Source organism: Molothrus ater, chromosome 4 (genome assembly GCF_012460135.2).
Source record: "Molothrus ater isolate BHLD 08-10-18 breed brown headed cowbird chromosome 4, BPBGC_Mater_1.1, whole genome shotgun sequence".
NCBI lineage: Eukaryota > Metazoa > Chordata > Aves > Passeriformes > Icteridae > Molothrus > Molothrus ater.
In genome coordinates, this window is record NC_050481.2 from 52,540,266 (window position 1) to 52,552,375 (window position 12,110).

A 12,110-nucleotide genomic window follows, 5' to 3' on the forward strand; every position below is an offset into this window, starting at 1 on the left:
TAAAATGTTTTGCAATTATAGTGAAGAGTTCAGAGTTCTTGTCAAGGATTTAGTTGACTTATAATGCTAACTACCTCTGAAGTTTGTTGATTTTCTTTTATATTTTAATGCAAAACCAAATTGATTAGTTTTATATGTCAAAGTAGCCTAGCATATTACTAAGTACATAAACCTTCTTAAACTTTTGAAAGAAAATACTTAAAGGAAAATGAGTCTGAAGCTATACAGATGAAACAAAGCTGTACTGATGGTCAAACTAGCAACTATCCCAAATACTAGAAAAACAGATAACTAAACAAAAACTTAAAAAAACAACAGAGAGAGAAAGAGGAAGAAACACACTCAGAAACATAAAGACTGACAGCAATAGTAAAGCTGCTAACCATGGTTATAACCCAAGTTCTCTATGTATAATGCCAGAGAGCTGTCTGAGTTGATAAATCAGGTTCTATCCTTTTAAAGATGTTTCTTGCTACCCTTTGCCTATAATAGTACAGTTCTTTACTTATTCAGAGCATGTATCCTCCTTTACTCAGATCCTGTCCCTTTTGGCTCTGTACATCTCCTGGGAGTGCAGAATGATTCAGTGGTAACTTAGTCATTTGTGCACTGTACAAGATGATTTTACTGGAGAGGAAAAAAAATAAAAGCTGCACTTATCAGTGGAACACTTTCTGTTAAATAAAGATAATTAAAGCATCAATGATACATCCATTTCATGTTTAATTAGCCCCTCTCTCATCATAATTTGCTACTGAAGGTGAAATGTGGGTCACTTTTAAAAACTAATTGTAAAATATTTAACATAATGCAAAATGAGAACAGAAAATTGAAAATACTTCTGTACATTTTTCACAAAATAGTATGAAAGTTAAATGTATGAAAAAAGTCACCAATATAAATGTTTCTACTCAATAAAAATGTTCTCTTTTTTTTGACATGGGACTTAGTGCCACAATAACATTGCTATTTTTATTATTATTATACTGTAGTGTATTTGCTTAGCTTAAAGTTGTGAAAAAAATTATTCTTTAGAGGTGTTTGGGAATATAAAAAATAGCCTTTGAGATAAGCCTCAGTGTGTGTGTGTGTCTGTACATAAACAAGAGGAAAGATGATGCCCTCCTGTATGGCTAAACTGATTGCCTCCTTAATGGGTGAATTTGGGGTCCTATTAGGGCTGCTGGGTATATGTGCATGTTTATGAGGAAATTGATCCATTTAGTTTATAGATTGACATACATGATAACCAATGAGTCAAAATGCTTCTGCAATATTGCAGCAGACTGATTAATGTTTGAAATTTTATTAAATAAATTAACTGGCTACTGAACAAGGATTTTTTTCCAGCAAATAATTTCTGTGTATTTCACTTTCAGGAAAGTAAGACTTTACAGAAAATGCAAATAATTTTGATTGGAGTGTCAGCACACTGGTTTGATAAACATTTTCTTCATGAAACAGTACATTTTCAATGAGAAAAGGCATTGGGATTTTTCACAAAGAATTACAGAGGCTAAAAAGCCAATATCTGAAGTACAGAAATAATTCTGTGCAGGAATTCCTTTACTGTTTCTATAAGTTCCACCTATAGTGACCAATATCTCCTAAAAAAAAAGAAGCAAAAATCCCCTCAGCATTATAACTGAAGTGTTTTAAAGAGCCAATAATAATTTCTTAGTAAAGCAAATAAAAAAGAAACTGAGATAAGATGATGGCCAAGAAGCATAAACATATAAAGAGTTTAAAAGGCCTTTCTTCAAAGAGTGATTAGTAACATGTGGATTCATGATCAAAATTTTCACTGAAATAAAACTGCTTATATGACACTGTGAGACAAAGAGGTGAAGTATATATTACAAAAATATATCTGTAACTAAAAGAGAAAATAAACAAGTATTTACAATTAAAATTCATTATGAGATCTATGATTAAGTATGTAGCTCTCCAAGCTGTTAAGTGATTCTCCTTAGGCACTGAGCTTTCATTATCTTTGGCTGTCTTTGCTGGAAATCCCAGTATCCAGGCTCCTCACAGGCAATGTGCAGCACCTGGAGGTTTCAAATTTTAAATCCATGATCCAGAAAAACATTTAAACTTATCCACATTCAGTAAAACACTTCTGTGCAGCTTTAACTTTTGGCAAGTGATTAAGACCTGTGGAATGCTAAGTGTTTTAGACATTTGTAGTGCTTTACTGAAAAGGAGAGAATTGAAAAGTGAGAGGCTAAAAGAATATTTCAGAGTAATACCATGCTAAGTAAGACAAGGATAAGAGTTAAACTTGTTAAAGATCTCCTACAAATAGTGACTGTGAAATGTCAGAAGTCTACTGAATACAGAATTTTGTTTTAAACTTTATATAAAAGACAGGATGTCGGAAGGAGAGTTACAAATTGTTTGCAGTTTTCTCCAATTAAGTTATTTTATAATGTCCTGTATCAAACATGATGTATTTTGAAACTCATATAAGAATTCAATTCAACATCTTTAAAATTAAGTATCAAATCATGGGAATGAAAACAACCTGTGTCCCCTGGGGTACACCAGTCGGTCATGTAAGTAGAGACTTTATTCCTGACTGCTGTATTGTAGTTATAGGAAAGTATCAGTTACCAGTTCTAATTACACTAATGGGTAATTAGCATCACTCTCATCTCCAGTAACTTAGAGCAGGTATGTTCTGCTGTGTCCACTTATTTGTTCTAAAATTTTATACACTCTCTAATGTCTACTTAGAACAAGGGAACTGACAATGAGTAAATAAAGGCAGTCTCAGAGGTTTCAAGTAGTCTCCCTACCACAGTCATACCATTATGCTACTGGTTCTGTTCCACAGGTACAGCAGAACTATGAAACAATCTGATATACACCCCATCAGAACCCTTTATCTGCATCTGCTTCACATTTCTCTCTAAACAATTGTGCTGAACAAGAGCTCCACGTGGTTTGGGTGTTAAAAATCCTCAGGTGTTTTGCCTGCTAAACTGAGAAATACTGCACTGTCAATACTTGAGATGTGAAAACTGTACATTTTATTTATTGTTTATGCAAGTAAGTCTTAATGTCTTCAGTACTATGTAAAATGAGCAAAAGTATACAAATGTCACTCAGCAACAATCTGGCAAGTACACATAGGAAAGTGGAAACAGAGGGTTTGTGACTGATAGACTCTCCCATAAAGTCTGTTATTTAACACTACCTTTACTGTTTTCTTGGACAATTTCCAATTTATTTGCATGCTTTACAAGTGTGAAAATACTCTCTACATATTTAAAAATAAATAGATAAGACATTAGAATACTGGCTATAAACTACTTGAATAAGTGAACATTCCTAACAGGCTAAATATTTAACACAAGAGAACTATCAACACTGAGAAACTGCTTTGCAGCAAACAGGTAATGGAGCAATTCAAGATGCACTGCTTTGTAAAAGTGCAATAAAACCATTTTCTTCTACTAAGTTTTCTCATATATTTTATATCAAAAGAAATCCTTGGAATATATTAAGTAATTCAAAATATATTACTGTATTATAATCTTAAACAAGTTTGAGGGTTTTTTATCAAGCAAAACAGAAATTTGTAATGAGTATTCCTTTACCTTTCCTACTCTTAGAGTGCAAATCATTCTTTTACACTGAAATTAAACTACACTTTAGCAGATTATAATCCTTATGTTTAGATGAATTGAAGTATCAATAAAGAAGTGATAGGTGATTAGCATTTATTCCACTGCTACTTTTATTCCAGTGTTTGCTAAAATGGCATCATCTACTCTGTGCTTAATAAACCTTAGGAGATGAAAGATAAAGAATTTAGTAATTTGTATTTTATACAGACTATTCTCAAACTGAAATTGTGATGTACTCTCTAGGACAACACTAATGAAATGTGTCACACAGAAACTTCTGTGTCAAACGTTCTATAAGTCTGTAGCACTTTCATAGCCACATATACAAAGGCACTGGTAGATATTACAATCACACTATTTTGGTGACCTGAAAGATTGGACGGGGTGGCTTACACAATTAGGTTTATGCTACTATATTTGAAGTATTTCTGAGCAGAGTGCAAATACTGGCAACACTTGTAAAACCTCAGTTTTAGTAAACCAGCAAACATTTCAAAGTATAAAAAAATGTCATCGTGTACCATATTTGCATGTTAATAAGTGGAAAAGAAAGCATTTTTGTCAAACTAGTCAGAATTTCCCTGTTCCAGACTTGGATGTGTAGTTACATGAATCAGCATTCACTTGCCTCTAGCTTCCTGTGTAATGTGCATTGCAGTTGAGAAAACGTTCAGGATGTTATCTTACACGTACTATCACCCAAAAAGTACTCCCCCAAAAACGAGGGACCTCTGTTCAGGGTACATAAGCGTCTTATAAAATAAACGGAAGCCTTCACTTAGGAGCTTGATTCCCCTCTGTGCTATCCCTATCTTATTTCAAGGACTGTAAAGACTGTCCCTACCATCACCAGTTTTAGGCAATCGGAGCTTCACTGAACCGAGCCCTGGCAACACAGCCGAGACCAGAGCCAGCCACTCGTGGCACCCCTGAAGGCACATTTCGCTCCGAGAGGTCTCACGACTACAAACAGCAGCTGGGCGAGCAAATTAGGGCCTCTCGGCGTGAATGAAAATTCACGAGGTAGGCAAGAGGGGCATAAAAAAAAAAGCAATGAGAACATATACTGAGGTGCGACTCTAAACTAACGCTTATGTGTATTCAGAGCAACTGCTGCAATGAGTGCAAATCTCTGTGGTGTAAATTAGAGCGCAGATAGGCTGTGTAGATTATTTAAACCTTTTGGTCCTAATGAAAGACCCGGTAAAATTACAGCCATTAACGCTTCAGCGCTGCGGCTGCAAATCCACTCTCACCCACAGCTTTAGGAAGCGTCAGGCAGGCAGCACCCCCCTTTCCCCGAAACAACTGGCTGCCGAGGCGAAACTTTCCTCCTCAGCCGGAGCTGACACATCCCTAAGGCTGCGAAAGCATCTCGGTGGGGGAAGCGCCGGGACAGGCTGATGGAGGCGGGGCCGGGGAACGGGAGGGGGATGGCGGCTCCGCCTGGTGGGGGGTCCTGATCTCCCCTCGACCCCCCCAAAACCGCCGGGTTTGGCCTCCGGGCTCTTGGCTGATAAAGGCATCTCAGGCTGCCTTACAGCTCGCTGTCGGGACTGGCGACAGAGCCCGGCCCCCGCGGCCGGCTGCCGCTGCGCCTGCGGCGGGGCAGCGCCGGCTGCACGGACGGGCTGGTCGGCTGCCGGATCTGATAAGCGGGGACAATGATAAAAATTATAGTAATAGCAATAAAGATGTCTGACTGTCCTTCCTTCGTGCTGTGTGTTGGTCTGTGCCCCTGACTGCCTGCCTGGAGCGAGGGGGCGGGGGCACCAGACTGAACGGGTCACTGAAGCTGGACGGGGTGTGTGCCTGTGCCAGGGCGGGAGGCGGGGGGAACGCGCATCCTGGCTCCCTCGCCCGCTCTGTGTGCGTGTGTCTGCGTGCTGGGGCCCGCGGGGTGCGGCGCTCTTACCTGCTTGCTGTACTTGCTGCTGGCCTGGCAGCTGTACTCGGAGCAATGGTCCGAGCCGATGGAGATGTTGTCGCCAGCGCCCACGAAGGTGTTTGCTGGGGGCAGGTCCTGCACGGCCTGGTGCTTTTTGCCAGCAGTGGGGGACTGTGGGTGCAGCTGGACCGTGGGCAGAGGTGAGCTCGACTTGTAGTGCCTGGCCAGGTCAGGGCTGCCTGGGCCACCATTGACCGAGCGATATCGGCCCATGCCAGGGCTGTCCGAGAGCTTCTCGTTCACGCTGTCGTAGCGCTGCCCATTGGGCTTGGAAGCCTCGACAGTAACAATGCTGCTGTAGAGGGGCTGCTTGCCCTTCTTGCCTTTCTTGTCCTTCTTGGGCTTCTTGGCCTTGTCGTGCTGCTGGGGGGTGAAGAAATCCTCATGGTCCTTCTTGCCGGCCTCGTAGCCATGCTTGCCCTTGGATCGACAGTAGCGGGCCATGACCACCACGAGGATAAGAAGGATGACGGTCATGATGCCAGCCACCACGCCAATGACTATGCTAAGCCTCTGCTTGCTCAGCTCATAGCTGGGATCACCAGCAATGTCCTGGGCCAGTGGGGTGTGAAGGCTGCGAGCCACCTGGCTCTCCACCACAGTGGCATTGGACAGGCTCTCGTTGACAAAGACATGGAGCAGGGCAGTGGTGGACTGGGGGGGCTGCCCACTGTCATTCACCTGCACAACCAGGCGGTGCAGGCCATAGTGCTTGGGGGCCAACTTGCCCACCAGTGACACCACACCACTGGCCGGGTCTATTTCAAAGAGTTTGAAGGGGTTGCCCCCAACAATGCTGTAGTTGAGGTCAGCATTGAGACCTGTGTCAGCATCAGTGGCGACCACTGTGGCCACCACAGTGCGCATGTTGCTGGAGGGTGGCAGCACAGTGTAGGAGCTGTTGCTGGGGAAGGTGACAGTGGGTGCATTGTCGTTCTCATCCATCACAAAGAGAGACACGGTTGCTGTGGCAGACCGTGGTGGCTCTCCCCCATCCACTGCCTTCACCTTAAAGGTGTAGCTGGTCTGCTGCTCACGGTCAAAAGAGACAGTGGAGAAAATGGTTCCAGTGTCATTCTCTATGGAGAAGATGCCAGCTGCCTGTTCATGATCTCCAGGCTGAATAGAAAGGCTGAGCTCGGCATTGCGGCCCTTGTCAAAGTCCATCACAGTCACCATGCCCACGGGGCTGTTGGGCTGCAGGTTTTCTTTCACATAGAAGGTGAACACATCCTGCATGAAGCGTGGCTCGTTGTCATTGCGGTCCGACACTCGCACCACCACTGTGGTGGAGCCCTGCAGCGATGGCACCCCCTTGTCCCGGGCTGTCACCTGAAATTCATAGGTGTCCCGTTGCTCACGGTCCAGCACTGCCTGCACCGACACATCCCCAGAGTCAGGGTCAATACTGAAGATGCTGCCCGGTGCCTCTGAGGAGAGGGGTGAGGCCTCCAAGGAATAGGTGATCTCAGCATTCTTGCCACTATCCGCATCTGTGGCAACCACTGTGGCCACCCTCTCACCAGGCAAGTTGTTCTCTGGGAAGGAGACCTCCAGCACAGCCTGGCTGAACATGGGAGGGTTGTCATTAGTGTCCCCGACCCGCACCAGCAATGAGTTGTTGCTGGACAAGCTGGGGCTGCCTGAGTCCACAGCCACAATCACCACGTTGTAGTCACGAACGGCTTCATAATCCAGAGGGGCCGAGGTGTGGAGGAAATACTTGCGCTTATTCTGTGGCTCCCCTTCACCCTCACTGGCCGGTTTGAGCTGGAAGGGCACATCGCCCACCACGGTGCAGGTCACCACACCATTTTCACCTTGGTCTCTGTCTGACACCTGCACCAAGGCAATGGGGGTGTCCACCAGCACATCCTCGGCCACGCTTGCCACCCCGTCCCGGAGCGGGATGCGCCCAATTTTCCGGATGTCGATGGTGGGCACGTTGTCATTTTCATCCCGGATGTTCAGCACTACAGTGGCCTTGTCTGTCTTGGGGGGCTGGCCCCGGTCTCGGGCCATGACAGTGAAGCGAAGCTGGTTCACCTCCTCCCGGTCGATGCGGTGCAAGACGCTGAGCCAGCCCGAGGTCTCGTCCAGCCGCAGTAGGCGCCTGACGGACTCGGTGGCCGCCCCGAAGACATACTCGATCTGCCCGTTCACCCCCACGTCCAGGTCGGTGGCTCGCAGCTGCAGGATCGGGGTCCCAGGGCTGCTGTTCTCCGCCAGGTCCGCCTCATAGACGCTCTTCTCGAAGCGGGGGCTGTTGTCGTTCACGTCGGTGATCAGCACCCTCAGGATGGCCTGCGAGGACCGTGCCGGGTCGCCGCCGTCCCGCACGCGGAGGCTGAGCTCGTAGGAGTCCCGCTGCTCCCGGTCCAGCGCCCCCTTGACGATCAGCTGCGGCTGCTTCTCCCCGTCCAGGGTGTCGGCCACCTGCAGCTCGAAGACGCTGCTGCGGGCCGCCGCCTCCGCCTCCTGCCGCCGCTTGCTGCCGCCGGGGAAGGGGGCGCTCTCGGGGGCCGCCGCGGCCGAGCCGCCCCCGCCGCCGCGCCGGCCGCCGTCCCCGCCGGGCTCCTGCAGCAGCTCGTAGCGCTCGATGCCGTTGCGGCCGAAGTCCCTGTCGGTGGCGGTGGGGAGCAGGTAGAGGGTCCCCACGGGCCGGTTCTCCTCCACGGTGAGCGTGAGGACGGGGGAAGGGAAGGTGGGGGTGTTGTCGTTGATGTCCAGGATGATGACCCGGCCTTCGAAGAGGTCCACCCAGCTCTGCGAGGGGCCGATGACCGACACCTCGAAGTCCAAGAAGCACTCGTTCTCGTCGAAGATCATCTGGCACTGCGGCAGCTTTTCGCGGTCGATGCGCCGCTCTGTGGTGCTCAGCTCCCCGGTCATGTTATCGATCTTGAGATAGTCGGAGCCCGACTCCAGGCTGAATGTCACCTCTCCGGAGCCCGTCACGATCCCCAGGTCGGAAGCCACGTTGCCGATGCGGATGTCGGCGGGTCCCTCCTCGGCCAGCCGGTACTTCAGGAGCTGCTTAGCCGCTGCGAGGCTGACCCAGAGCGGCGGAGGCAGGAGGAGCAAGAAGCAGCAGCAGCAGCAATGCACAAAGCGAAGGAGGGTCCGCATCTTCCTCATCTTCCTCGTACCGAAACCCCCCGCCCTCCTCTCGCTCCCACCTGCCCCCCAATAAACTCCCCTGATAAGGCAACAGTGCGGCTGAGAGTCCAGGTGATCAATTATAAAATCCTTCTATTTCTGGAAACTTATTGTCTCATGACTGGTGCAATTGGTGGTCAAAACCCTGCCGCTGGCTCCTCTGCTGCTCTCCCTGCCTTCCAGTTCCGATATACTTACAGTTCACGGGACAGTGGATTTTGCTTTTTAAAGATTCATCTCAGTAGATAGGATGGGATTTTCCTCCTCCTCCCCCTTCTCCTCCTCCTCTCTGATTTTACTGTAATCACTTTGCAAGGTTTGCAATAAAAGCAGGAGCAGTACTGTACGATTCGAAGCCCCCCAGGTCGTCGTCTTCAACACTAGAGTTAACTACAATTCACACACTCTCTCTTTTCTCTCTCTCTCTCTCTTTCTCTCTCTCTCCCCCTCTCAGCCGTTTACGACCAAGGCAATAGCTTTATTCTTCCCCCTCTCTGCACACACAGGGGAAAAAAAATTGTGATTTGCTTTATTCAAAGGGCTTGGGTCCGGGAAAACTCCAAATCCTCTTAGCAATGGGCAGCTCTTAAAAAAAAAAAAAAAAAAAAAAAAAGTAAAAAAAAAAAATCCCAATAATGTCGGTAGCTGCACAGCTGATAGGAGAACCCCGAGTATTACAGTGCAGTCCACAGAATATCCCCTTTGGCTGGCAGAAAAGCACCCAAATCCATCTTCAGAGATCGCTTAAAATGTTCAGCTCTTTCTCCGGAGCGGATTTTTTTTTAACAACTCTGCGCAAGGTCATTAGTCACAAAGCAACGATACAGAAACTGCAGAAGCCGTTTGCCCAGAATTTGCAAGGCTGGAGATAAGAACATAGACACACAACAGTCCCAAGTTTGTTTTTGCATCCGCAGTTTGTGTGTGTGCCTTACCTGCATTTGCACTGCATGTGTTAAAGCAATCTGGATCTGCAGCACTGAGAGCGATTCACAAATGAGATTGCAGTCTCTCTCTCTCTCGCTCTCTCTCTCTCTCTCTCCTCTTCCTTCCCGTCCCAATGCAGGTAACCAGATCTGAACTTGATCCTTTCAGTTCAAAGGTTAGCAACAAAACTATGTGTCCAAAGGCGATTATTGGTCTCTCGTAATTATACCCGGAGCGGAACAAGATGTAACTGGATCCCCCATGTGAATTAACACAGATTCTGAATTACATCCATATAAAGCGGAATGGCAAAGGGGAGGGGAAAAGAGCCGCGACGCGATTAAAAAAAAAAATACAGAGTTCTATTTGCAAATAAAATTGTATCAGTCAATTGTTTCCTGTGATCTGCACCGCCACAGTGGGTGAAATCTGCAATTGTGTATTCCCTCCTGTGTCTTTCAGAGAAGTGTGGATCAGACGCTTTCACGGCAGAGCGGCTTGTGCATTAAAATGTTGAATGGCAATTGAGAAGCTTCCCACTCGTAAGGAAAAAAAAAAAAAAAAGAAAGAAAAAAAAAAAAAAAAAAAAAAGAAGGAGAAGAAGCGGTAAACCAGCAAGTTTGCCCAAAGTGGAGGGAGCTGCTGAAGCCTCTCTCGGTAGCTCTTCCCTGACGCTGCAGCAGCAGAACCGCCTGCGCTACACACACACAGAAAGAGAGGGAGAGAGAGAAAGAGGGAGAGCAGAGAGAGAGAGAGAGAGAGAGCGAGAGAGAGAGGGAGGGCGGGAGGGAGGGAGGGAGGAGGAGGAGGGAGGACGAGTCAAGCGCTGCACTCCAGAAAGCTCAGTCTTACCCTCTGTCTCTGCTGCTAGTGCTGCAAGTGGGATAGCTGCTCATCACAAAACACCAGTTCAGTCCTCAAAACCGATCCTCATTTCACGCCCGAGTGTTGCTTCTGTGGCTTTCTCAAACCCGTGATCTGTAGTGATTTTCTCCTACCCTTTCCCTCCCCACGTCCGCTATAGACTGTGAATCGAGCAACGATTTTTAAAGCAAATGTTTGTTCGCCTTTCTTTGCTTCTATTCTGCATTTTGCGGAATCAAGCTGGTAAGGAAACTCGTTTTGCAGATTCCCACCTTCCCCTGTTGTGTCGGTGCTTTTGTGAAATAGCTGCAGTCACTGTAACTGCATAAAACTCCAGGGAGGAAGGGGGACTGCCTTAGATCTCAGACTTTCGTCCTGTTTCCCAGTGCTGTTTCTGCCTCTCGGTCTTTGTGATTGTGTTCTTCCTATTACCGTGTTTTGAATGTGTCTTTTCAGCATGTTTGTGGGTATCCTAGGAGAAAAAAAAAAACCAACAACAACAAAAAAAACCCTCGGAGAATATTATCAGGAAGGGAGCGAGAGGGTTAGTAGAAGAAACACATGTAAGAAGTATCAGATTTATTTCCGAACACAGACTTGCTGCTTCGATGATTGCTAAAATGTAGCGTCACCTACCTGGGTAAGTGGGAAATAAACTTTAATGGTAAAGCTCTCCGGCTCAACTTTGCTTATTCTGATGTCTCTAGTTCGCGTCTCCTTTTGACTTTGAGCCATTTAATCTCGTATGGCTTTTGTGTGCTCCCGCCCTACCCTTGGGGATGCCTGGTTCCTTACTTGTCCTCTCTGCTTGGAGCCCGGAGGGAAAATAGGGAGACTCCGGGGGCAGCCGAGCTCGGGGCAGCCAGAGGGGAGAGAATGAGCGTGTGCGGGTGTGTGTGTGCGGGTGTGCGCGGGTACATGTGTGTGCGCGGGTACATGTGTGTGCGGGTACATGTGTGTGCGCGGGTACATGTGTGTGCGCCTGTGTGCGTGCGCGCAGCCAGGGGAAGGCAGGAATCCAGCTGCTCCTTCTCCCTCTGTGAACACATGTGGGAAAGCAAGTTCTGTACGTGCGCGTTCTGTATGTGTTTGTGTGTGCATTCCTCGGTACAAATGGCTCTTTTGAATAAAAGCGCATGCAGACCAATGTAGCGAAATGTCTCTTTCATCGCGATGATATATTTAAGCGAAAAGCGGCCGGATATGTTGAGGTGGTTCAAAGCAGCGGTCACAGCGTGTCTTTGTCATTTGGGGCGGTGAGTGATTGTAGGAGGGAGGGAAGGTTGCCACCTCTTTCCTTGAGGAGTCCAGAGACACAGAGGGGCAGAGCCGCGCCGCATGGAGTCGGCGCTAGGGTGGGAGGGACTGCTCCCTTCTCCGGAGGGCTGCAGGGCTGCTCCTCCGGAGCCTCCTCCGGCCCTGGCACCGGCCCCGGCCGCTCTGCCTTGCCAGAACACGAAAACCCTCCCCCGCCGGTGCTGGAGACACTCGGCTTTCTATCTGCAGCATCAGCGAGAAAGCCCAGCTCGGCGCAGGCTCAGTGCTCACCGCCGCAGTCCCGGACGGAGGAGGGGGGT

The 12,110-nt window shown here is 47.5% G+C and overlaps 1 protein-coding gene and 1 long non-coding RNA gene across 6 annotated transcripts in view; one reads left to right on the top strand and one right to left on the bottom strand.

Moving 5' to 3' along the window:
* Positions 1 to 10,201, bottom strand: part of PCDH7 (protocadherin 7) — a 266,137-nt gene extending 255,936 nt beyond the window's left edge. For all 5 annotated transcript variants that reach the window (XM_036381654.2, XM_036381653.2, XM_036381651.2 and 2 more), the window contains exon 1: positions 5,551 to 10,201. In XM_036381654.2, the coding sequence (XP_036237547.1) occupies positions 5,551 to 8,721 (3,171 nt within the window). In that variant the 5' untranslated portion in view covers positions 8,722 to 10,201. The remainder of the gene's footprint in view (positions 1 to 5,550) is intronic.
* A 315-nt stretch (positions 10,202 to 10,516) lies between these two features.
* Positions 10,517 to 11,205, top strand: LOC118686331 (uncharacterized). Its single transcript, XR_004980141.1, has 2 exons — positions 10,517 to 10,776; positions 10,990 to 11,205. It is a non-coding gene; the product is annotated as an uncharacterized LOC118686331 (long non-coding RNA).
* Positions 11,206 to 12,110: the final 905 nt, after the last annotated feature.